Raw genomic sequence first — 24,354 nt, 5'->3', positions numbered from 1 at the left:
AAAAATAAAAAAATTTAGAAGACTCACTCGACCAACTCCTCTTATTATTATTTTTATTTAAAAAAAAAAAAATTTTAGAAGATTATTTTTATTTAAAAAAAATTTAGCAGAGTGAGCTCGACTAGGGGTGATCACGGTGCAGTTTTACGATTTTTTTAAAAAATTCAAACCGAATTGCCATATGCGGTCTGTTAGTATTTTGAAAAAATAATCGCGGTTTTACATGAAAAATTAGCCCAACGGTTTCAAGCGGTTGCAGTCGGTTTACGGTTTTTTAATGAAAAATATTAGAACATATATTCTAATTTATTTGAAAACAACAACAATATATTGTCTTCAAATATAAAATATAGTTCAAAGCATATGAAGATAAAAATAGATAAAAAAATAATCAAGATTCAAAACTAAGTTAATAATTTAACAACACAACACACTCACAACAAAAATGACATTTACACTATTTTATCATTTTTTTACTTTCAAACTTCAAACAAAATATTGTAGCAAAAGAAATAAATACTCTAATAAAAGACTAATATGAAGAATAATTAAGAAGAAGATAAGTTTTATTTGTAAGAATAATAATTTTGAAGAGAGTTGAGATATAATGAATGATGACTTCTTTATTTGAATATGTTGTTTACAAATTATTATAATTCTAGGCTAAATATTATGAAAAGTGGTTTAGGCGGTGCGGTTCTTGGCAAAAAAAATAATCGAACCGCGTATGCGGTGCGGTTTATGATTAATTTTTTTAATCGTGGTTTTTATAAAATATTATGAAAAACGGTGCGGTGCAATTCGGTTCGGGCGGTTAATAAAAAATTTGATCACCCTTAAGCTCGACCCTCTCTTCTTATTTTTTATTTATTTTTCATTCTTCTTTTGAAGAGTTTGACCTAGCACCTCGACCCATTTGGGTCGAGTTCTTCACACCTGGGTCGAGAGTCTGAAGAGTTGTCGAGCTCGACCCAAACAAAGAGCTTGACCCAGGTGAAATCTAACTAACTAATTAATGATCTAATTAATGATCTCAGCTAACTAACAAATTCAACTCCTTTTTCTCGATTTAAAAAAGTCAAAATCTCTTTTATTTAATTAAATTTCAAATGGATCGTATATTTTTTATTGACCCTCTTCTTGCCACAAATAAGTCCAAGTGAAATTGAGAAGTTTATCGGTGAAGGCTGGGTTTTTTTTTTTTAAATAATATAAATTAAAAAATTATTTATTAAAATATTGCAAATTTGGGAGTCTTATGAAAATAGTATAATCTGGAGAAGTAACTTCCGCATTCTAGTTTCGTTCTCTGGGGAAACCCCGACTACTGGTAGAGAATTCAGCAACATAAACGCTCGGTCTTCCTCGTTAATTTTTACATGAACTCACTTCAGATCGTTGATGGTATGATTGAACACGTTGGTATGCTCATATGTATTTGTGTCCTCTTGACATCTGTGTGTGTATATATATTAGTATTTACTAGAATATGATAGCCAGTGGTTAAGCTAAAAAGCCATTATCTTTTTAGAAATTTATTGTCTTGTATTTCCTTTACTTGTGTGTCTATGTTATGGGTTGTAGCCATTTGGTCGAAGCAACCCAAAATAAAATAATGATCTTTATTTACATTTGGCAAAGATGAATGAATTGATATATCAAGAATTATTTAGCTCAAGAACATTTCCATTCATTGGCTAAAGATTGGTCTTGGTGTTGGGTCTGGTGGAACAATTTATTGAAATTTGATATTTGCTATTTTAATAATATTCAATATCTTTTTAAGATTGAAAAGATTCACTTTCACCAAACATGAAGAAAGAATCCCATTTACTTTAATAATCATTAATTAATAGGATCGTGGTGTATCATTATTTAAAATCTTTGGAATTGTTTAATTTTTTTATTTTATAACAGGTATGTGATGTGTTAGTTTCTCTAACAGAAGCTCAATACGACAAGAAGAAAAATATGTTTTCATTTTTTAAACCAAAAGCTAGTACATCAACTAGTGAGGAGTATTCTCCAACTAATACTGAGATCTCAAACCATGATGACCAACATGTCGCTAAGTATCAAAGGGTTGAAAGTGACGTTAGTAGTTATGTTCAAATAGATCATGTCATGCGTACTCCGATATAGCAATGTCATGTCAATGAAAGAGATGTAATAAGAAAAAATTATATTTTAAGGGAGCCATATCAACCTGTTATGGAATACCCGTGAACCATATTAAGAGAACAATATCGACAATTTCAAAAATGTTGGTTTGAAAATTTTCTTTGGTTGGAGTATTCTCCTAATAAAAATAGGGCCTTTTGCTTCCCATGTTTCCTTTTCCAAGAAAAAGAGACTTGTTATCGTGAATTTACGGTTAATGGTTTTAGAAGTTGGGAAAGAGTTGATGATGGAAAGAAATGTGTTTTATTGGTGCATGTGGGAGGCCCACTTCACCACATAACAATACAATTAAATCTACAAGTGTTTGGAAGTATTTATTGGCTTTGTTTGCAAAAATATTAATTGAGAGGTCATGATGAATCTTCATCTTCCAACAATCAAGGTAATCATATAAAGATGATAAAGCTTATGAGAAAAATCGATTGTTAGCATAAATAATGTTGTTTTATAAAAAAAAACACCAAACATGCAAAGTATACGTCACCAGACATTCAAAAAGATATTTTGCATATCTTGCTTAGATAGTGAGAAAGAAAATACATGAGGAGGTTGGGAGTGAAAAATTTTGTCTATTGGTTGATGAGACTAAAGACATATCAGGCACATAGCAAATAACTATTGTGTAGAGATATGTTGATCGTGAAGATTTCTTAATAAAAAGTGTTTTTGATATTGTGTACGTTTTGATAACACTTCGACGACTCTGAAAAAAGAAATATTTAATGTGCTTTGTCAACATGAGTTGCACATCAACAATATTTGAGGACAAGGATACGATGGACTAGCAATATGTGTAGCTCATGGAACGGACTGCAGAAACTTTTTCTGAAGGATTCTCCACAAGCATATTATATACATTGTTTTATACATAAACTTCAATTGGTGTTGGTAGAGGTTGCTGAAAATGAGAGTTCTATTTGACTATTTTTTTAAAAAAAAATTAGATTCTATTTATAATCTTATTAGGGCATCTAAGAATCATCACAATGAGTTGCAATCTGCCCAAGCTATTGAAATTACAAATATGATAGTAGCTGGTATTCGCGAGGCAGGTAATAGTCTTAATCATATTGGTACTTTGCAGCAAGCTGTCCAGACGCGTTGGAGTTCTCATTTTGAGTAGATTTGCAGTATGATAGATAAGTACAACTATGTGATTATCGTGTTTGAGTACATGGTGGAAGAAGCATCTTCGAATTCTATAAGGGGAAGTTACAGGTTCTTTGATTGCATTGAGATCATTTGATTTCATATTTATATTATATTTGATGCACAAGATTATGGGGATAACTTATATGCTTTGTCGAGCTTTGCAAGGGAAGTCTTTAGACATTTTAAAATATAATGGATATTGTCTCGACCACAAAATCTTTATTTCATATATTGAGAAGAAGGTTATCGTATTTTTCTAATGATCGTTAAATCGATTTGTGAAAGTAATGGCATTGAAATACCATATATGAATACTTGTTATAGATATACAACAGGATGTTCTTGCCATCAAAGAGATTCTATTACATTTGAGCATCATTATCATGATTTTGATGTATTTCATGTTGCAATAGATTTTCAAGTGGAAGAACTCAATAACACAGATTCAATGATGGGGCTGTAGAATTTCTTATACTTAGCTCTGCTTTGAAACCTCGAGACAACTTTAAGTTGTTTAATGCTGATTATATTTACAATCTCGGATAGAAATTCTATCCCAATAATTTCAATGGACAAGAACTACATTATTTGAGAAGTCGGTTGAAGCATTATAAGTTTGATATAATTCATCATGAAATGTTTCAGAATATCTCTACAATTTCTGAATTATGACAACGATTAGTAGAGAATTAAAAGGCACAACATTTCATTTAACTGACAGACATATTGCCTAGTTTTAACGCTTCATGTTTCTACTACAACAACGGAACGATCATTCTCAGTTATGAAACTTCTTAGAACTACTCTCTAGAACAATATTGAAGAAGAGTTATTGGCATATTCTATGATTGTCTACGTCAAAGATAATTTACTGCAAAGATCGAAACTGATTCAATAATTGATGAATTCTATTCTATGAAAAACTGCGGAGCACAACTTCAGTAGTTTTCTTGTTCGTGTCACTACATAATATCTGCTGTTACCATTAAATATTTGATAAGTGTTCTTTGATTATAAATTAGTCTTTTATCATATTTTTATTTTTTAATATTTAATTTATATTATTTTATTTTTTATCAATAAGATAGCTCAGGATCAAAAAATTCCAGTCTTATCAAATAAATCAAAGTTACATAGTTTGTATTTATACAACCATAGACATATAGAAATGTTTAAAACTTTACAATATCAACTAACAACATCTCACCATTGGTCAGAAACGAGCCACTTGCTCCAACACATTTCTTTAAATCTTTTTTGCACGGACACCCAACATTATTCGAATCGAACTTAATTTGCTGGCAAGTGGGATTACTTTTAAAGGAGGAGGACCAATATTGCTTACATTTAAATAAAACCCATTCCATGAAATCATTACTCTCACTTCAAAAAGGTGTAAAAATTTATAAATAAATAAGTAACTAAAAATTTATTAATATTTGACAGTTCTTATCTAAGAGCATCATTATTGTATTAATATCGTCATGGTGGCCTCCATCATATGTATATTTAAACTATACATATTTTAATGCATATTCATGTAAATACTTAGAACAAGAGATTACTTTTTCACATATGTATAAAATAAAATTAATTAGTAAAGTAGAAATAGTTCTAAATTCTAGGTAGATTGCATAAAAGTATAAAACCATCAAAGAAACAGAATTTCACTTAGAAGGAATTAAGCTTTGGAAACAATGCTTAAGAGAGCATCCAATTATATTTGCATATTTTCCGATTCCGCCTTGGTATGGTGGTGCAGCTTGCGCAAAGGCAAGAGTCTGCAGCAGAAGGGTCACACTAGACGGCTAGGGGCTCGGCGGCAACGAGGGTTCCGCCTCAAGTTATGCCCGGTAGTCCGGTGGCGTATCGTGGCTTGCCCCTTGAGAATATTGAAGAAAATAATCATGCAAATGGATGAGGCTTATTTCTTGTCTTTCCCCTTTCTACGCAACCAAATATTTCCTATATGTTAATGTTTTTTCCTTTTTTAAAAATATTCTTCAATCTGTTGGTGTTATTGGTATACATAAATAAATTGTGTGTATATTATTACCAACCTTCATTGAAATCAATATCGGACATTGTAATATCGATGTAGTTTATAATATGGGATGTTTTTACTTATTCGTGAATATGTTTTAATTTATCCAAGGGAAAATTCTGCCACCAGATGGTTTTTCAGGAAAAAAAATATATATATGAAATTTTATTTATAACTTTTGTTAGAATTTTTTTTTCTCAAAAATTTTGGGAGGTCACCAAATCTTTATATTTTTTTAACTTGTTCTTGCATGTGTAAATTGAAGATCGCGATGTATATGTCCAGAATCAGTATCCTAAATAGGGACATGGATCTACGACGATGAAATGTAGCAATGACGCAATATGAATATACGTCTCGAGCGAGCAAGTCAATAACTTTTTTGTTATGTTGTTCATCAACCGAACAAATTATGAGACCGAGTTACTAAGAGATGTATGTATTTCATGATTGCCAACAATTACGCAGCCACATTTCACATAAACTATATATAGCAATCTCAAAATCATTTTCTAGGCAGAAGTATATTGAGATAAATAGTTCCATTATAATATTAATATTAATAATCGAAATAAGAAACACGTAGAATATAATATAAAATAAGCCAACAGTTGGATTGTAAAGCAACTACTTCAGTGGTAATAACTCCAAAATACATTAAAATTGATAACCTTAATAAAGATGATGCAAAAACTCATAGCATGGTGACTATGACTTCGAGAAAGAGAACATAGTTTGTTGATTGATCATATTTCATTCTTTGTCGTCGTTGTGATCATGATCGTGATCGTGGTCGTCGTCGTCGTCGTCGTCGAGCTCGACCAGCCCAGTTGTAGGTTTTAGTTCGCTGAGATAAAATGGGGTGTCTTCTGATCTCTCCATAATGGGTGACTCTGTCTCTCCCTGATCTTCATCCTCCTCATCGGAATATTCTAGCTTGCCTTCATGATAAAGCGCCGCCGCCGCCGCCACTTCTTCCGCTTCTTCGTCGTCGTCCAAGATGGTCTTCACTGCTTTGGGAGCCTCTGCGGGTGCTTCTTTCTTAACTGATTCTTCTTCATCTATCACGTCTTCCAACTCCGCAGCAGCATTATCCTGCACCTAGTATATATGTATAGATTTAGTATATATACTTTAAATCAAAATTTACATTTATATATTTTATTTATAAAAAAGAAAATTTGGTGCATAATTTTGAAAATGTAAACAATATCACTCATGAAACAACTTCTCGTGGGGTAATAAGCATAAAAAATTAATTGTGTATATTTTTTTAAGAAAATATTTTTATAGTTTAGAGCTAAGCTAGTATATAAATATACCCCAAAAAAATTATCATGCTTTCTAGCTAATTAGATTATATATATATATATATATATATTTGATGAACAAATAAAATATGTAAATTGTAAGAACCTGGATGGAGGCCATAGAGGAGAATAGAAGAGAAGGGATTCAGCACACTTGTTCTAAGAAATTTTGAAAGAAGAATGAGAGAAATATTGGGAATTAGGCCCTATAAATAGGTATTCGAAAATTGTACAAAGAATTTTGATAATTATTAAAAATAACTATTTAAATAGAATAAAATTAGTGTTTTAAATTTTATAGTGCTTTGTCATATATATTTTTTGATTTTTTAGTTACTTTGGACCCTTTTCTACTATAATTATTATAATATATAATATAATATAGTACATATAAGAGAGAGAGAGTGTGTGTATAAGTTATCTACATTTATTCAAATAAAACTAGTTTTTTACAAATTTATGTTCTATATTTTTTAAAACACAAAAAATATTGTGAGACGGTCTTACGGATCAATTTCGTGGGTCGAATATCTTATTTGGGTCATTCATGAAAAAATATTACTTTTTACGCCAAGAGTATTACTTTTTATTGTGAATATCGATATGATTGACCCGTCTCACAGATAAAAATTCGTGAGACCGTCTCACATGAGACTTACTCTTTTTAAAAATATTAATGATGCAAATCATGAAATGCGTTTAATTCATATTTCAGTGTTCAAATTACAACTGTTTTTTTTTAATAAAGTATATATAATTTTGTAAAATCGGTTGGTACTAATTTACCTTTTTTAAAAGTTCTTATAAATTATTAGCAGCGTATATTTAAACAATATAAGATAGTTTTTTTTAAAAAATAAATTTATCAGATGTTTATAAATATTTTATAAATCAATAAATATCATATAAATAATTAGGTTATTATTATTATTTAAATAGAGATGTGGACTGAATATTTTGGTGGGAATGTGTTCGAAAGGAATAAAGCAAGTGAAGTTAAAAGGTAAATAAATGGCTTCATAATTGAGTGCTTTAGGAACCAAATACCATTCCACGTGTCATTACCTTAGCCGTCGATTCGAAAATTAATGTGTAAAACATTTAAGTAATGCTTTCTATATCCAATTTTCAAATATTTTATCGAATAAAAATTTGAAAACACTTAAAATAAAATTTTGCAAATATATCTTGTTAGATAACCAAATGATCTCAATAGTATGGGTGTCAAAATCATACACGACCTACCAACCTGGCACAGTACAACTAGAAAAAAATCAGGTTTGAGTTTGAGATTTTCAGGTTCGGGTTAGATCGGGTTGGACCCGTTAGCCGACCCGAAAAAATGATCGGGTTGGGTCGGGTTGACCCGAAAATTTTAATTTTTTTTTAAAAAATATAATTATAAATATTATCTACATTTTTATATATTGTATGTCTGAAAAAATATTTGTTGTATATTTGTATAATAAATTTTCATAATTTAATATTTATTTTGAACATTTTTTAATTTTTTAAACAATTGTTTATTTGATTTAAGAAATATATTTTATTTTTCTACAATTAAACTTTCAAATTTAAATTATATATATGAGGGAGATTTTGTTAATATGTGTTTAAATTAAAATATTATTATTTTTTTGAATTTTCTTTAAAAAAAAATTGAAAATCGGTTTGATCGGATTGGATTGAGTTCTGGGTTTGGGATGAGAGTTTTCGGGTTGGTTCGTGTTTAGGTTGGATCCGAGTTAAACAATTTTTAAATAGTACTATTACTCAATCCGGCTCAACCTAGCTAACCTACTTGAATTGACATCTTATTAAGGAGCATAGAGTATTGGTTTCGGATTCCTCTTATGCGTAATGTTTATAGTTTAGATAGAAATGTCATTCCACGTGTCATTAATTTACATGTCGATTTCTTTTTTTTTTTTTTTTCGTAACAATATTGTCACGCATTTTTCGTTAAAAAATAATATTATGATAATGAAGTTGATGTCCAATTTAAAATAAAATAGAGTTTACATTTTACGTTCAAAATTGAATAAAAGACTAAAACATTTATTTATATAAATAAAAATCCAAAAATATATTTATACGTTTCTAAAGATTATAATATTCAATTGCATAACCTAGAAATATTGAATTAATTGAATACAACGATTAAATTCATCGATATTTAAAGAAGGATAAAGAGAACGGCTCCAAACTTCATTTCATATCTGGAAAGGAAAGAAAGATAAAAAGAATTTGAAAGAGTAAAAAATATTTTGCTACACGAATTATTGATAAATGGACAAATTTGTACATGAATTATCATAAATAGTTTAATTAGTACATGATCCAACTAAAAAATCAATTTTATCCTCTCTGAATTGCTATTAAGTCTAATATTCTTATTAAATTCCAATAGATGCACGTTTTATTTTTCAAAATTATTTTATTGATTAAAATTTTAAAAATAAATTAAAATTATTTTTTCCTTTCTATATTATATATTAATGAAATTAAAATTTAATAAATAAATTATATACAAAAATAAAAATATATTTTATTTTATTGATAAGATTGTAATAAAAAAATTTAAATACTTCTATTAATTACATGTTGAAAAATCATAAAGTTTTATAAAAAATGTCTAAATCAAGTGCAAAAATTTCGAACGTTGAAATAAGATGAATCAAGATAATGAATCACGATAATGAATGTGATTCATGTACCACCGTGTCAGTGTTCCAGAATTCACATTTAGATTTCTAGGAGATTTTTTTTATCATGATTTATAACTTTTATGTCGAACTCTTTTTCGAATTTTTAACGGATCAATATCAAATTTCGAAAAGTTAAAATGGTAATTAAGATTTTATCGATCGTCCGACAATAGTACCTTCAAATTCTAGCAACATATGTTTATTGTATTATATTTTATCAGTAAATTAAAATATATTTAGTTGTATAATTGATTTATTTATCGAGTTGTAATTTTATTAATATATAATACTATTCTATCGATTACAAATTTGATATTAGTTTATTATATATTTATAAATATGTTTAAAATTTATTATATTTGAGTGTATAATTTATATGTTAAGATATATTTGTATGAATTAATAATTCTAATATTTTAATATAAAAACTGATATTTTTTACCATAATATAATTTTTTAGAAAAAAAAAATTATGTATATAATTGAATTTAATAAAAACAATCGAACTTAAAAGAACTTAAGTTATGGTAAAATTGATTTTTTACTTGAATTATGTATCAATCAAATCATTTACAATTTTTTATATACCAATATTCATTTATCAATAATTATTATATCGAAAGACTTTTTATTCAAATTTGAAACGACGAATTTGACGGAGAGATTCTAAATCAACTCAAAATATATGTCCTGTGATTTGAAATCAAATCGGCGCAATTTGATTTTCAACCAATAGGAGGAAAGGATTTGAGTTCTTACCCAAACAGTTTCTTTAGATTTCAAATTTATTTTAATATAAAATCATCTATACTATATTATTAACTTTGAGATCATTAAAATAATTAACTTTTGATATCATGACATGTTTTAATAATTATATATATTATTAAATTGTTAACTTTTAATGTAAATCACATTTAGCTTAGTGGATAGAATTTTTATTTCTTAAGCATCTAGCTGTAAATTCAATTCTTATTTTGGTTTTTTTTTCTTTATATTTTTATTCATATATCAAAATTACAATGAAATCCCTCATTATTTCTTATAATTATATTTTAATCTTCATTTAAATATAAAATAAATAAATTATAAAAAAATATTGTACAAACAGAAAACGCGTGCGTCGATGCACTAGTTTCAAATTATTTTTTAAAATATTTGCTCAAATCAAAATCATATAATCTAAATGCAACCTTACTCCAAATCAAGCCGTTTAATGCACAGTATAACCTTAGATTTCGAGAATATTATGGGATGGGCAAATGTCAAGTACGTGTCTTGAGATTGTACACAGAGTCAATGTCTGTTCAGAGCACAAAAATATAATCAAACGCACAAGGTTTCCACATTTTTAATTCAATTCAATCATTTGAACAATGTGCAAAGATTGGATTTGAAGAATTCAAGAACAAAGGCTTATTTGCAGTCATCATATAAAAATCGTAAAACAAAACAGCAAAATGGATCTCCATACAAGTTGAGAGATGTTCTAAAGCAAGCAAGACCAAACTATGACCTAACTTGAAATTCGCCTGCTCGTGTAAGAGCGCGAAAACCTTTATAAGGACGTGTTGATAAATTCGTGAGATCCAGCCTATCTATTTTCAAGCCAGAGAGAGCCACACCCATGATTCTGAAACCTACTTCAAAAGTGGGGAACACGTGAAGACGCTCTAAGCCAGTCTCGAGAGCCAAGGTACCGGACATTGAAGGTGATTTATCTTTTGGGATCCTCCCAATTGACCACAAGCACGTCTGCAGAATGCGGTAGCCATTAAAACAGAGTAAAATGGAAAATAACTGCTAGTTGCAAGCTTTGCTTCTATACAATAGAAATCACTTTTCCTAAACGCTCGATCTGGAGCTCATGGGAAGTAGCCCACATTAGTCCTTCAACGCCCTTCCAAATGCACAAATCGAAGATCTAGGAGCATGGGCTCAGAAATAGTACCCAAGGCTTGCAAATGCATGTCGGTCAGGTATTGTAACGACGACGACACAAAAATTCAAACACCAGCTAAAGTGAATATAAAAAAATAGTGCACAAAATTTAAATTAGTGATATCCAGGTTCCGGTGCCATAATATAATTATTTTTCTTGAAATGGAAGATGACCCACAAAGTATGGAGGTAGCATATGAAGAAGGGGACCGATTAACCCCTCTCAACTGCATTGTAACTTGGATCATGTTGATTTTACAATTGTGAAAATATGGGGAAAAACTTATATTTGACTTGGAACATTATTCTTCAAAAGATTTGTGATTGACACCCTGACCTCGGGGTTCTATCTCCACGTGACCTACCAATAGATCACAAAAATCCCATTTGATCCTATGTCTTCAAATGCAACAGGAAAATATTTGCCAAGAAAATAACTGTTGTATCATAACTGTGCAAAATACTGCGTTTATTTTTGGCCTAGTACCTTATTAGCAAGGATGTTTACTGTTCCACAGTTTGAAGAAAGATCTGAAGACGAAACACAAGGAGGCAGTCGGAATTTAACTGTTACGGAGTCGATTGACTTTTCAGGATCATTTCTTATGCCTAACAAAACATTTACACGACATGTCCCAGAATCCGAGGTCAGCTGTGGCTTCACATAAATTGGAGTATTCTTTAACTTCTTTACCCTAAAACATTAAAACAGATGTTGAAAGACCAGCCCTTGAGTATGATTTCAAACTAAATTGTGAAACACCAAAAACCTGTAACTCATGAGTTTAAATTGTCCATCAGGAGGCACAAATGATAAGATTTGGTTAGCTTCCCATGGTCGAAGTCGAACACAAGGGTGAAACCTCACATCGTTGAGAATAGAAGGGTTTGCAAATGAGAGAGTGAGATCAGGTACACCTGAGAGATGAGAATTTACTTGAACTTCACCATATATCTCACATTTTACCAGAATCCCGTCTCTAAGCACCATGAATCAAAGAAAATGAGAGGAAAAGTTAACATAACATAGAAACTGATAATGATTAACCATTTAAAGTACTTGTGCCAGCGAAACTCGAAAACTGTACCAGCACACTCCTGTTTTCTTTGGATATATAAAAAACTGGGTATTGCCAGGAAGAACATCAACATTATATTAATAGATGATTCTGCAGGAAAAAATAGGGACAGGGGATGGTAAGATTTGGAATAGACAGACCTGTTTATAATTGCATCCATTTCTTCAACAAGATCAACATAAACTTCATTGCTTGTGTGTTTGAGGTCTGTTTTTCTCCATGGAACACAAGATGACGTTGCACCTGGAAGGGTGTTGCTCACATTGGAACTGCTGCCTGTGACAACACTCAAAACCTTGCTAACGATGTTAGGAGGAGCAATCATTTCCCTCAGGATATTTGATTCAGTTGTTAGGGGAAAACCATTGTCTATCATTTCATCCAGCAGCTGTACATAAATTGCATTCTTGTCAGCTTAGGATTTTTTACAAATCAACCAAGAACTAGTTAGCTAATTCAAAGTAGCATAAGAACCCAAGTGATCTTAATCAAGAATAACAGTGTGAAACTTATTAACTCGGGATCATCGATTTTCTTATCTTGAAATTGGCACAAAGGTGTTCCAACTTGGAAATTTGAGATATCTTTTTATCATTGCTATGGTTCTCAAACTTAACGCACATGAGTGTTTGCTTGGATCTTTTAATTTTTCCTGGTGTGGTGGTATATGATAATCATCAAATCAAAATGCAAAAGCATGTTTAATACATGTCTATGATAATTCGAATTCTAAAATATTGTACAATAAAAGTCGTGCAAACATTTCGTTCCTCTGACAGAACATCTTGCAATTAGTCGGAACAAGAGCGTCAATTAATTACCACAACTATACAAACTCTAACAGGTAGAAACAAAATCACAAAAGTCGAATGAAGCCTAAACATTAACTTCGAAACAACGATTTTTGCACCCAAATTTAACTATATGATAAGATAACTGCAAATCAAAATCGATTTCATATTGTTTCATAATATGATTTACAATATCCATCGTAGTCAAATAATGTGTCAAAATCATTCAAAGCTGTTTAGAATTCAATAAAATCACCTAAAATTGGAACAAAAAGATAGACCATGTTTCTTGCTTTAAATACCTCATAAATGATAACGAAGTTATCCTTTATCAAATCTTCATTCAAGCCATCCAGATAATCTGTAAGGACATCAGCTACCCTACAGAGGAACTATAAATCAAATAGTTAACATTGAGGAAAAAGAAGTTTATTGTACAAATTATTTATATGATACAATAGCTCTTTTATAGGCTAAAGTACAAGAAACTCTTACCAAAATTAAAGAGATTACAATCTACAAAAAAGGAAAAAATCTTAACTAAATCAGAAAATTATATAATAATATCTCTAAATTTTAGAAAAACGTTATTTACAGATTTTTGCATTAGTCTATCCATAAATATTCCAAACTCCCCCTCAAGCTGGTGAATTATAGATCTTCCATTCCCAGCTTGGGAATAATCTCCTGAAGGTTGATATTGTTGAGCCTTTTTGTGAGGACATTTGCTCACTGACCTCTTGTGGGAACAGGTGGAGTGCAAATTAATCCACTTTAAAGCTTCTCCTTGATAAAATGTTTGTCTACTTCAATGTGTTTAGTTCGGTTATGTTGCACTGGGTCATGTGCAATGTTGATGTCTGATTTATTATGAAAATAGAATCTCATTGGTCCATCCCATGCAATCTTCAAGTTGTCCAGTATAATTTTCACCCATAATAATTCGCAGATTCCCTGTGTCATTGCTCTATATTCTGCGTAGGCACTTGATTGTGGCATAATCTGTATCTGTGTGGGATTCAAGAATTGAGTTACGAGTTTCTTTAGAACATTATTCCCCTTCCATGAAGAGTCTTCAAGCAGCGTAGCACCTATAGACAGTTTGTAGATGAATATCCTTAAGGTCGTACATGAATTGGTTAATGACACTCACAGAGTATGCTATGCCTGGCCTTTTTGTGAGTATGCTATGCCTGGCCTGTTGTGAGCAAGATAAATCAGCTTTCCAACTAACCTTTAATGCATTACTCTATCCATTGTCGGACCTCCAACATCCTCCCCCAGTCTATGGTTCTTCTCAATAGGCGTTGCAATTGGTTTGCTTGCCAACATGCAAGTTCCTTAAGGAGACGTGATATACTTTTGCGGAGAACTGAAGATCTGTATAGAATGAGCTACTTCCTGAATCTTTTATCCAAAATCCCTTGATCAAGCACTGTTTTAGGGCTTTTTTTCCCTTTCAGTCACAATGATATCATCTACGTAGACCATCAAAGGAGTGACTCCCCCTGAGGTTGAATGCTCAACGAAAAGTGTACGATCTCCTTGGACATGCATACCTTGTTTTTCTCAACTCCCCCAAATCCTAGTGGGATACGCGTAGATTTATTTCTGTAGTTCACCGTGAAGGAAAAAGTTCTTTATGTCAAACTATTGTAACACCCAATTAAAGCGAGCAGATAAGGAAATTAATATCAGCGCATACTGGGGGAAAGTTTCTTACTAATGTGATACTTTTGCGACGCAATGGTTGAAAATAAAAGTTTAAAATAATGGCTTAACACTCCTATAGAAACCTTGGTGAACCTTTTCATATAACGAGAGTGAATACGAAGTAGTTTCTATATGGATCTATTGTGTAGTAGTGTGGGCCTAGGAAAAAGACGTGCCAGAATGGTATCAGAGGCAGTCACCGGCAAGAATACCGAGAAATAAGTATTATGCGGGGCAAAGTGCTATGTGGGTCGGAACCACCTTTTGAACATGTGAGGTAAAGTGCTACATCACAGGAGCCGCCTTTTGAATATGTAAGAGCGACCTCTAGATTCCCGGCGCTGGTGGATTGAGGGGTAAGCCGCGGCGAGGACGTCGCGTTCTAAAGGAAGGGTGATTGCGATACCCCTGTCCTACATTGGTTGAAAATGAAAGTTTAAAATGCTTGATTACAATATACTCCTATAGAAACTTAGGTTGATCATTTTCGTAAAATGAGGACGGAGTTTCTATATGGGTATATTGTGCGGTGGCGCAAGCGCGGACCTAAACCTGGGGCGTGACATATAATCCACTTCAAATATCTGAGTGTAACATTTAGCAATAACTCTATGTTTTATAGCGCTATAATATTTTCCTTAAGCTTCCAAGAAAACACTCACTTGCATCCAACTGTCTTCTACACGTTTGTAGATCAACACACTCTCACATTTTTTTTCCAACGCCTCCATCTCAACTCTCATGGCTTTTCTCCATTCCACTTTAGAGACAGAAATTTCATTTAGACTTGTAACGAAGACCTATGAATGGGTGAGAATTTTTCAAGGGATACAAAATGGGACAAAAAGTATAGAAGTCGCTTCGTGCACTCACGGGTTACTTTCTGTGTTGTTCTATGAGAATATATGCACTGAAGAAGATCAGTTCTTATTGCTTGAATAATACGATGAGTTCTGCCTAAATTTATACAAAAAGATAAATCATTAGATAACACCCTAATCTAATCTATCTATCCAATATTTAAAATAGAAATGAAGAGATGACAGCCTATCTAATAAATAACAGAGTCTATCCTTATCAAGTTATTGGTTCTTCAACACTCCCCCTCAAGTTGAGTTGTGTATGTTGATCATACCCAACTTGGATACCAAATCTTCAAATGTAGGACGAATAGAACCTTTGTTAGGATGCCTACAACTTGTGAATGACTAGGAACGTAACAGAGTTTCATGATTCCCTTCTCAACCTTCACTTATGAAATGACTATCGACATCAACATGCTTAGTTCGATTATGATGAACTGGACTCTTGGCAATACTTATCGCAGCATGATTGTCACACTTTAGTTCCACTGTCTGATGACCCTCTAATCTTTAATTCCGTCAACAATCTCTGAATCCAAATACCTTCACAATTTCGCTAAGGGGTGTCAGTAGAGAAACATTGATGAACAATCCCCCGAATGGCTAGGTAATATCCCAAGACATAGTTATAGAAAACTCTTGCCCATTCAGTGTAGGATTTGAATATTGGTCGAGAACTGTGTTTGGATCATAGCGTTGAAGGTTTTAAAAATTGAGGAAATCTCACTTTTATTTGTCATGAGGAATACCCAGGATAGACGAGTCCAAATAATAAAAACCAATGTGTACCCGTTACGTTTTTCACACGTGAGGGTCCTCAAATATCACTATGGATCAGTGCAAAAGGTTTGGATGGTGTATATGATTGTGGTCTGAACAGGTACGAGCATGTTTCGACGGTTGAAAAACATCACAATGAGGACAATGCAGATTTTTATTAATAGATAAAAATGGAATGAATTTTTGTAGGTACAAAAATTCGGATGCCCTAAGCGATAGTTCCATAACAAGATATCATTATCTTTATTTGATTGAAATGCAGAAATAGGAACACCGAAGTCACGGGAGGATGGAGACTTGGAGAAAGGCTTCATCTTAAGAACGTACAGGCCCACACAACATTCAGGATTGCCAATCATCCTTCCCAGTTCCCGATGCCAGGTCCTGAAAAACTCAAGAATCAGTCGAGAAAATGGTAGAGCAACGCAGATCTTTATTCAACATACTGACCGATAAAAATTACAATGAAGTGATGGTCAAACAACACATTATGTAAGAATAAATCTGGAAATAACCACATGGAACCCGAGCCAAGCACCCTTGTACAAGACCCATCTGCGACCGGAACTGATTTCGGAACATGAAATGGTTGTAAAATGTGAAATATTGCAATTGTCCGGACATGATCTGACGCTTAGAATCGATTATCCAATAATGTGATAAATCATTATGTGATAGTAAAGCAATGGAAAAATCACCTTGGAATGACATACTAGTTACTAACCCTACCAATAACAGGAGGTGAGGATGGAAAGGGTTGCTGTCCAAAGAGTTTCTGAAGTACCTCAGGTTGTTCATTGATAAAGGGGACATATGCAGAAGTAGATTGGTTAGAAACAACTGCAGTGTGTGCATGCTGTTCTCTAGCAGGCTTCCAGTCTGCAGGTTTACCGTGTATTCTACAGCAAGTGTTGATATTATATTATAATTAAGTTTCTTGCAAACATCATACCAAGGACGTCTAGGGATCATATTGCCTTTAGTGATGTTGGGCGGCTGCCCATTTTTTATTCCATGATGGGCAGAAACATCAGTTGAGTGGGAAGCAAATTGTCGATGTAGTGCGAGGGCAGTGGTATCAGTGGCGGAGGTGTGTTGCGAGGATTCCAACATCACCTTGCGTCTGCTCCTGATGGACTCCGAGAAGGTAGTGCGCAGACATGGTTTGGCGCTCAGAATCCGACCGCGGACATCATCAAGACTTGTATTTAAGCCCATCCAGAACTTGAATATGCTTCTACTTTTGACAATCAATCTGTAGAGCTACTCATCTTTGGAGCACTTCCAATCATACTCTTCGGTCAATTCGATTTTCTGCCAATGGCATGTGAGGGCAGAGAAGTAATCAACGACCTTGCAATCTTCCTGGCAGAGGTCGTGAATAGACAATTCAATTGCAAAGAGCTCAGATGTATTGTCTCCACACGAATAGGTATCACGAACAGCTTCCCAATGTCATGCGCGGAAGAATAAAGCAAAAAGTTTTCCTCAGCCTCAGGCGCCATGTAATTGATCAACCAAGACATGACCAGGTTGTTATCTGCCTTCCACATCTTGAACTTACCATCGCTAAAATCAGGGCGTGATACCGACCCAGTGAGCAAATCTTTTTTGCCACGCCCACAGATGAACCTCAATACCAACTGCGACCATGGCAGGAAATTACGGCCACTAAATTTATGGCACGTGATCGACAGTGGAGACGCATTGCCCAAGTTTTGGATCATGGTCGCCGGAGAAGATGAATCGTCGGAGGAGGAAACCATTACGTATTTCGTTATCGGCTGCACCCTACTTGTGAAATTTTAGCTACAGGATATTGGGATGAGTGGGGTGAAATAGGTTTAAGTACCTTTACCTAAGTTCCAGAAGTTGGATTGGTAGTTTGATCTTGCATTGGATCCGGTTTGGGCCTTTCTTCCTCGCGTACACCTGCTCATACCGAAAGTGATAAAAAAAAGACTATTATTCTTCTCAGGAGTCTCCGAAGTGGATGGGACATACTCGGACTCAGACTTAGATGCAAGAGGTGCAGGAGTAAAAGTTATGTCAAGTGATGGTAGGCCAAGAAAAAATCTTATCTTCCTGATGAGATGTCTCCCCCTGAAGATAAGGTTTGGTAAAATATGGTTTTCATTCCGAACATGTCACATCAGCCGAGACATACAGCTTCTTTGTGGGTGGATGGAAGCATTTGTCGCCTTTTTGGGTTGATGAGTATCCAATAAACACATATCTGATGGCTCTAGGATCCAGTATCCCGCGAGTATTGATAGGGATATGTATATGACGAGGTTGACCCAAGGTTAGGATAGAACTGAGACAAGATTCCCATTGGACTTTTTGATTCTAAGATATTCTAAGATACGAGACAGAATTCTATTTATTATATAAGCAGATGCAAGTATAGCTTCCCCAATAGTGTTTAGGTACATTATGTTGAAGAAGGAGAGTCCTTGTAGTATCAAAAAGATGACGATTTTTCTTTCCGTTACTCCATTTTGTTGCTGAGTAAAAACGCAAGACCACTCATGAATCATTCTTCCTTCAGAAGTAGGAAGACAGAAGTCAAAAGATAGAACCTGATTGAAGTAGTCACCAGCACTATCAAACCTGAGTTGCACCAGGACCCTTGTGAAATATGTACCTTACAACTCAGGAGCAACCAAATATATTTTCTTTCTTTCTTTGAGATTTGTGGATTTTGAGTTTTCAAACATGCTACGTGGAGCAGAAAGAGGAAATTGACATGATGCAATAAGCTAATAACTATGTGAGCTACTAACTGTGAGTACAAATTACCAGTTCCCCATTCGAGTTCTATATCATCTTTGTTCTCTAATTGGAAACTGATACTAGCTGCTTCATGGACATAACTAATCTAGGATATTTGGTACGACTCAAATTTCAACTAACAAGAGTAAGTTGCAATATATTAAAGTCCATTAATGTCGAAAATTCCAGTCCCACAGTGTTGCAAGAAGCCGATCCATCTCACAGAGTTGAACAATAATTAAAAATATCTATTAAAAATTACTCAAATTTGAACTACAGCCTTGATTACTGACCTCTATTGCCATCAAAGGTGGCATCTCAACTTGAGTGCACGCCAAAAATATGATCCCCTCACGAACCACATGAAATACATAGTGTGTAGGAGAAGCAATTACTGGTACAAGCTATGATTTTCCAAAGCACAAAGAAGAAAATTTTAAGTCCCACAAAAAAATACATTTTGGATTACACTAACAAAACCAAATATGTGAGATTTTGAAGCTTGAATTCTAATCAAACAAGAGCAAAACTCATAAGTACCTCCAGTGAATCACCTTGAGCAAGTACTTGGTCCCAAAACCATGCACAAATTGAGCGATCAACCCGGTGACTAGTGAGTTGTTTTTCCAGCATCACTTCCCTGCAATTTCACAAAAACCTTTAAGCATTTGAGAAATTGCACGAAAAAACATAAATTACAAGTTTAAGCATCTACTCATGAAATTCAAAACACCAGACCATTAAGCATATCCATTTGTAATTACATTGGCAAGCAAAAAATTCAATTAGTGCGAGAATTTCACGAATCAGATTTGGAAGCGTACCCAGAATCCGAAAGAATAAAAATGCACTGCAACATAACGTTCGCTCAACTGCGTCCTTTCAATTCAGATTTTACACAAGTTTTCTAACAGGTTTCGGCCCTGGTTGCTGTGGCAAAACACAAATCAAATATATAAATCATTAATAACAAATTTATATCTTATAAAAAAACATGTTCTAAATCAATTTTAAAAAAATATAGATTGTAAATAAATTTGAATTTTTTTAGGGATATTGAACACACTACCCCGTGATATCCCGGATGTGCTAAAATCCCTCTATGAAAAAAGTATGAGCTGGAAACTCCCTGTGAAATCTCGAGATTGTCAAACTAAAAATATCGAATATAGAAATTGAACACCAAAAATGTTTCTCAACGTCGATTTTCCTAGAAATTAGAATTTACCGATAAAACACAAATTTCTCATTTGTTTTTTTAAAATTATGCATTTTCTAAATTCTAATCTAACTCTTCTAAGAAAATAGAAGCAAAAGCCAAAAAACAAGAAATTATAGATTCTAAAAAAGCAAAAAAAAAAAGTGCTTTTAGTCTGTTGGCTTTTCCAACCAAACCCACTCTTGATTGTTCTTTTTTAAAAAAAGAAAAAAGAAATTGCACAAAATACTCCCGTTATATCTCAGGTTTTCTCAAATCCCCCATGAACAAAATATTAGCTAGAAACACCATTTGTTATAAATTTCGAGCTCACGCACCTATCTCCTCTTTTAGTCAAACAAAATGTTTTTTTGTTGAAATTGCCCACACTTAAATTAAACACTTATGTCCTTTTTTCTCATTTTTTAAATGTTAGAATCCAAGTAACCTTTTGCCCTAAAGCGGCTGGATGGTAACAAATGAATGTGGAATTTTTCTTTCAATTGCCCAAAAATCCATTTGCTTCTGAAATGGTGAAGACTGTTGGTGATGCAGAGATTCCTACAACATGTAATTGCTCTAAGAATCAAAGTGATGCAACACTTTGGTCACAAGAGAATAACTACACCCATATGAAGGTAATTTTCCTCGAAAACACACTAGATGAAGATGAATCTATCAGATGGAAGGTAATCAGGGATTCTAAAAATTAAGAATGCGGAAGCTGCCAAATGAAGAAGAAGTCTTCTATATTTGTACCCTGAAACAATCATGACAATTCACAACATTCAGCGCATGGCAAGGGTGCGTGAGCTCAAAATTTAAAAACACAAGGAGTTTCTAGATAATATTTTTTCTATAGGGGGATTTGAGCACGTCCGGAATATCACGGAGTAGTGTGTACGATAGAAAACACTTAGGAGGCATCCGCATTCGTTACCGTTATAGCACTCATCAACTTATCAAAAATCGTGGGGTCCACATGCCACATACACATTATATTAACACATTTATTCTCACACATTCATTTTAACATCAATATTCATTATTTGTAGGTCTTGCTGTCCACTCATTCATCTTATTCTTATTTTACATTAAATAAATTCAATTTCAAATTATTTACAAAATTTAAATTATTATTAGTTTATATAAATCATAATATGTTTTTATAAACTCATGATTTTTTTAATTAAATAGCCGTTAATTAGCCGTTAAAATAATTTTCTAATTTTTTTGATAAAACTAACCGTTACTAATTTAGTATTTTTAAAAATAAATAATCTTTATTTTAATTATTTAAATAAATTACTAAATTAAATAATATACATATATATAAAATATATAATATATGTAATTATCAGGGTGGGCTTTCACTCTCCTTCTGGCGCGTGCACACAAAAGCACGTGTCAGCCTTTAATTAAAAAAAATAAAATAAGAAGTAATGTGGGCGTTCAAATGTGGGTGGGTGATCACCCACATTGCTATTAACACCAGGGTTTGAACACCAATGTAGGTGCCCTTATAGAATATGAATTTAAAAAATGCAGTCGAGTGAAAGTTATGCAATGAATTTTTGTTCTCTCGGATTTCGGGTACGCTTCCAAATCTGATTCATGAAATTCTCGCAATAATTGAATTTTTTGTTTGCTGATGTAATTACAAATATATATGTTTAATGATCTGGTGTTTTGAATTTCATTAGTAGATGCTTAAACTTGAAATTTCTGTTTTTTCGTGCAATTTCTCAAATGCTTAAAGGTGTTCGTGAAATTGCAGGAAACTGATGCTGGAAAAATAGCTCACTACTGGTCAACTGGTTGATCGCGAAATTTATGTGTGGTTTTTGGACCAAGTGGTTGCTCAAGGTGATTCACTGGAGGTATTGATCAGGTTTGTCAACTTCGAAATCTCACATATTTGGTTTTGTTAGTGTAATCCAAAATGTTTTTCTATACAGTGAAATCTAAATATTCCTAAAAACCTCTCATGAAAACAAATGATTTATTAACTCCTCATGTTTTCAAATCTTGAACACACACATCCTTGAGCACACACATCCCAACATTTTCAAATCTTAAGAGCACACATCCTTGTCCGTATGTGTTTTCAGCGATACGTGTTCTCTAGAGTTGAAAACACGAGAAGTCAATAGTCACGGGTTTTTTCCGTAATCTAAAGATTTCACAGTGTTGGTATACATAATTAACCCTAATTTTTTTAATCAAAAATGCATATAATTAGCACTAGTGGATTTTAAAAAGGGTAGTTTAGATCAAGACAACGGTGACGTGATATAATTAATATTAGTCGATTTTTCGTGATAAAATTAGCGAGTGGAGCAAGCTTTAGTTCGCTTTTCTGGAGGTTTTTGCTATAATTGCTTATCGATTTACCTCTCGTTTTAAGTGTGTCAGAAATGAGGAAAACTTATTTTTCGATTTTAATAATTGGAAAGTAACTTTTTTTTTTAAAAAAAAAATATTTTTAGGAAACACATCTTATTTTTTCAGTTTCACATAAACAAAAGGAATTTTTTTGAAAAATAGTACCTGCTTTAAAAACCATATGAAATAGAAATGGTGTCGCGTTTAGAAAACCTTCATTGGGAGATAATTAATGGAAGAACGCAAACTCAAATAGCACAAATTATGAGACTGACAATAATCGAGAATTTTCAAGTGCAAATTCGAAAAATGGAACAAACTCACCAATTGTTTCGGCGTGGGTGTCGATGGTATTCATCGACCGATGGGCTTTGGCCTTCGGCGGCCAGTAGGCTTCGGCGTTGTTTCTCCTCCGTGGGTTAGGGTTGTGATGGGTTTACGGCAATAGCTTGTGGGTTGGGTGAAAAGAGAGAAATAAAGTACATTTTAATTAATATGGGTAAATGAAGAAATTGGTAGATTGGAGACCGAAAAATAATTTTTTGGTCTAACACCAAATAATATTTGTGAATAATTATTCTCTCACAAATTACTTTTTTTTTTTTATTATTACTATATGAGGTTTTCCCCAATATAAGGAGTCAATATAAATTATTAAAAAAAATTAAATAATATATGCACAAATTATTTTAGGGGTAGGTCTCTTGTGAGACGGTCTCACGAATCTTTATCTTTGAGACGGGTCAACCCTACCGATATTCACAATAAAAAGTAATACTCTTAGCATAAAAAGTAATATTTTTTTATGGATGACCCAAATAAATATCTGTCTCACAAAATACGACCCGTGAAACCGTCTCACACAAGTTTTTGCCTAATTTTAGATCTCCAAATTCAATTTATTCGTCATAATTTGGCTGAATTAAGTTGTGAATATTTTACTTGAATCTTTTATTCGATCTGGATTACTCTTAGTGGAATATCTCAAAGAAACAATTAATGTGAAAATATTAATATATGATGTTTAAAATTGATATAGGAGATAAAATGTAATCTTTTGATTGGTAAAATAATGTACGGTAGTGCAACCTCATGTTATAATTTTACAAATACTTTTAATACAAATTCAAAATGTTGACTCAAATTTACATCAACATTGTGCCTTCTGCACTCTATTTGGATTTATTTCAAATAAATATTTCATGATAAATCATCACATATTTAATCATGATTTCATTTTTAAGAGAGAAACTTTATTTATTTTTATTTTTTAAATTGAAAAATAATTAATTATCATATGATCGTGCCAATAAAACAAGAGAAACTACATGCTAAAAAATATCATTCGCTCAATCAACTCTATTTTTAGATGATCAAAATGCAAGAAGTGCAAACACTTGGTTTTGAGTTTTTTTCTAAATTCTTGGGATTATA

The 24,354-nt window shown here is 32.7% G+C and overlaps 2 protein-coding genes across 7 annotated transcripts; both read right to left on the bottom strand.

Moving 5' to 3' along the window:
• Window positions 1-5,949: 5,949 nt before the first annotated feature.
• LOC140959798 (uncharacterized) lies at window positions 5,950-6,908 on the bottom strand. Of its 2 annotated transcripts, none has more exons than XM_073417811.1 (2): window positions 6,794-6,908; window positions 5,950-6,478 (listed from the first exon to the last, which is right to left on the bottom strand). In XM_073417811.1, the coding sequence occupies exons 1-2, from the start codon at window positions 6,806-6,808 to the stop codon at window positions 6,131-6,133; spliced, it is 363 nt and encodes a 120-aa protein (XP_073273912.1). In that variant the 5' UTR covers window positions 6,809-6,908; the 3' UTR covers window positions 5,950-6,130. The 2 variants fall into 2 exon arrangements, with proteins under 2 accessions (XP_073273912.1, XP_073273913.1); XM_073417812.1 differs by having other exon boundaries at window positions 5,950-6,472; window positions 6,794-6,903.
• A 3,810-nt stretch (window positions 6,909-10,718) lies between these two features.
• LOC140958829 (AP-3 complex subunit mu) lies at window positions 10,719-23,402 on the bottom strand. Of its 5 annotated transcripts, none has more exons than XM_073416393.1 (10): window positions 23,245-23,392; window positions 20,407-20,466; window positions 20,162-20,267; window positions 19,878-19,977; window positions 19,631-19,741; window positions 13,509-13,598; window positions 12,556-12,803; window positions 12,107-12,316; window positions 11,824-12,031; window positions 10,719-11,150 (listed from the first exon to the last, which is right to left on the bottom strand). In XM_073416393.1, the coding sequence occupies exons 3-10, from the start codon at window positions 20,194-20,196 to the stop codon at window positions 10,905-10,907; spliced, it is 1,248 nt and encodes a 415-aa protein (XP_073272494.1). In that variant the 5' UTR covers window positions 20,197-20,267; window positions 20,407-20,466; window positions 23,245-23,392; the 3' UTR covers window positions 10,719-10,904. The 5 variants fall into 5 exon arrangements, with proteins under 5 accessions (XP_073272494.1, XP_073272499.1, XP_073272496.1 ...); XM_073416398.1 differs by having other exon boundaries at window positions 19,892-19,977; XM_073416395.1 differs by lacking the exon at window positions 20,407-20,466 and having other exon boundaries at window positions 23,245-23,402.
• Between the last annotated feature and the right edge of the window lie 952 nt (window positions 23,403-24,354).

This window comes from Primulina huaijiensis, chromosome 15 (genome assembly GCF_012295235.1).
Source record: "Primulina huaijiensis isolate GDHJ02 chromosome 15, ASM1229523v2, whole genome shotgun sequence".
NCBI classification, from domain to species: Eukaryota; Viridiplantae; Streptophyta; class Magnoliopsida; order Lamiales; family Gesneriaceae; genus Primulina; species Primulina huaijiensis.
Note: the sequence above shows the minus strand (reverse complement) of the source record. Positions and strands in the feature narration are given on the sequence as shown.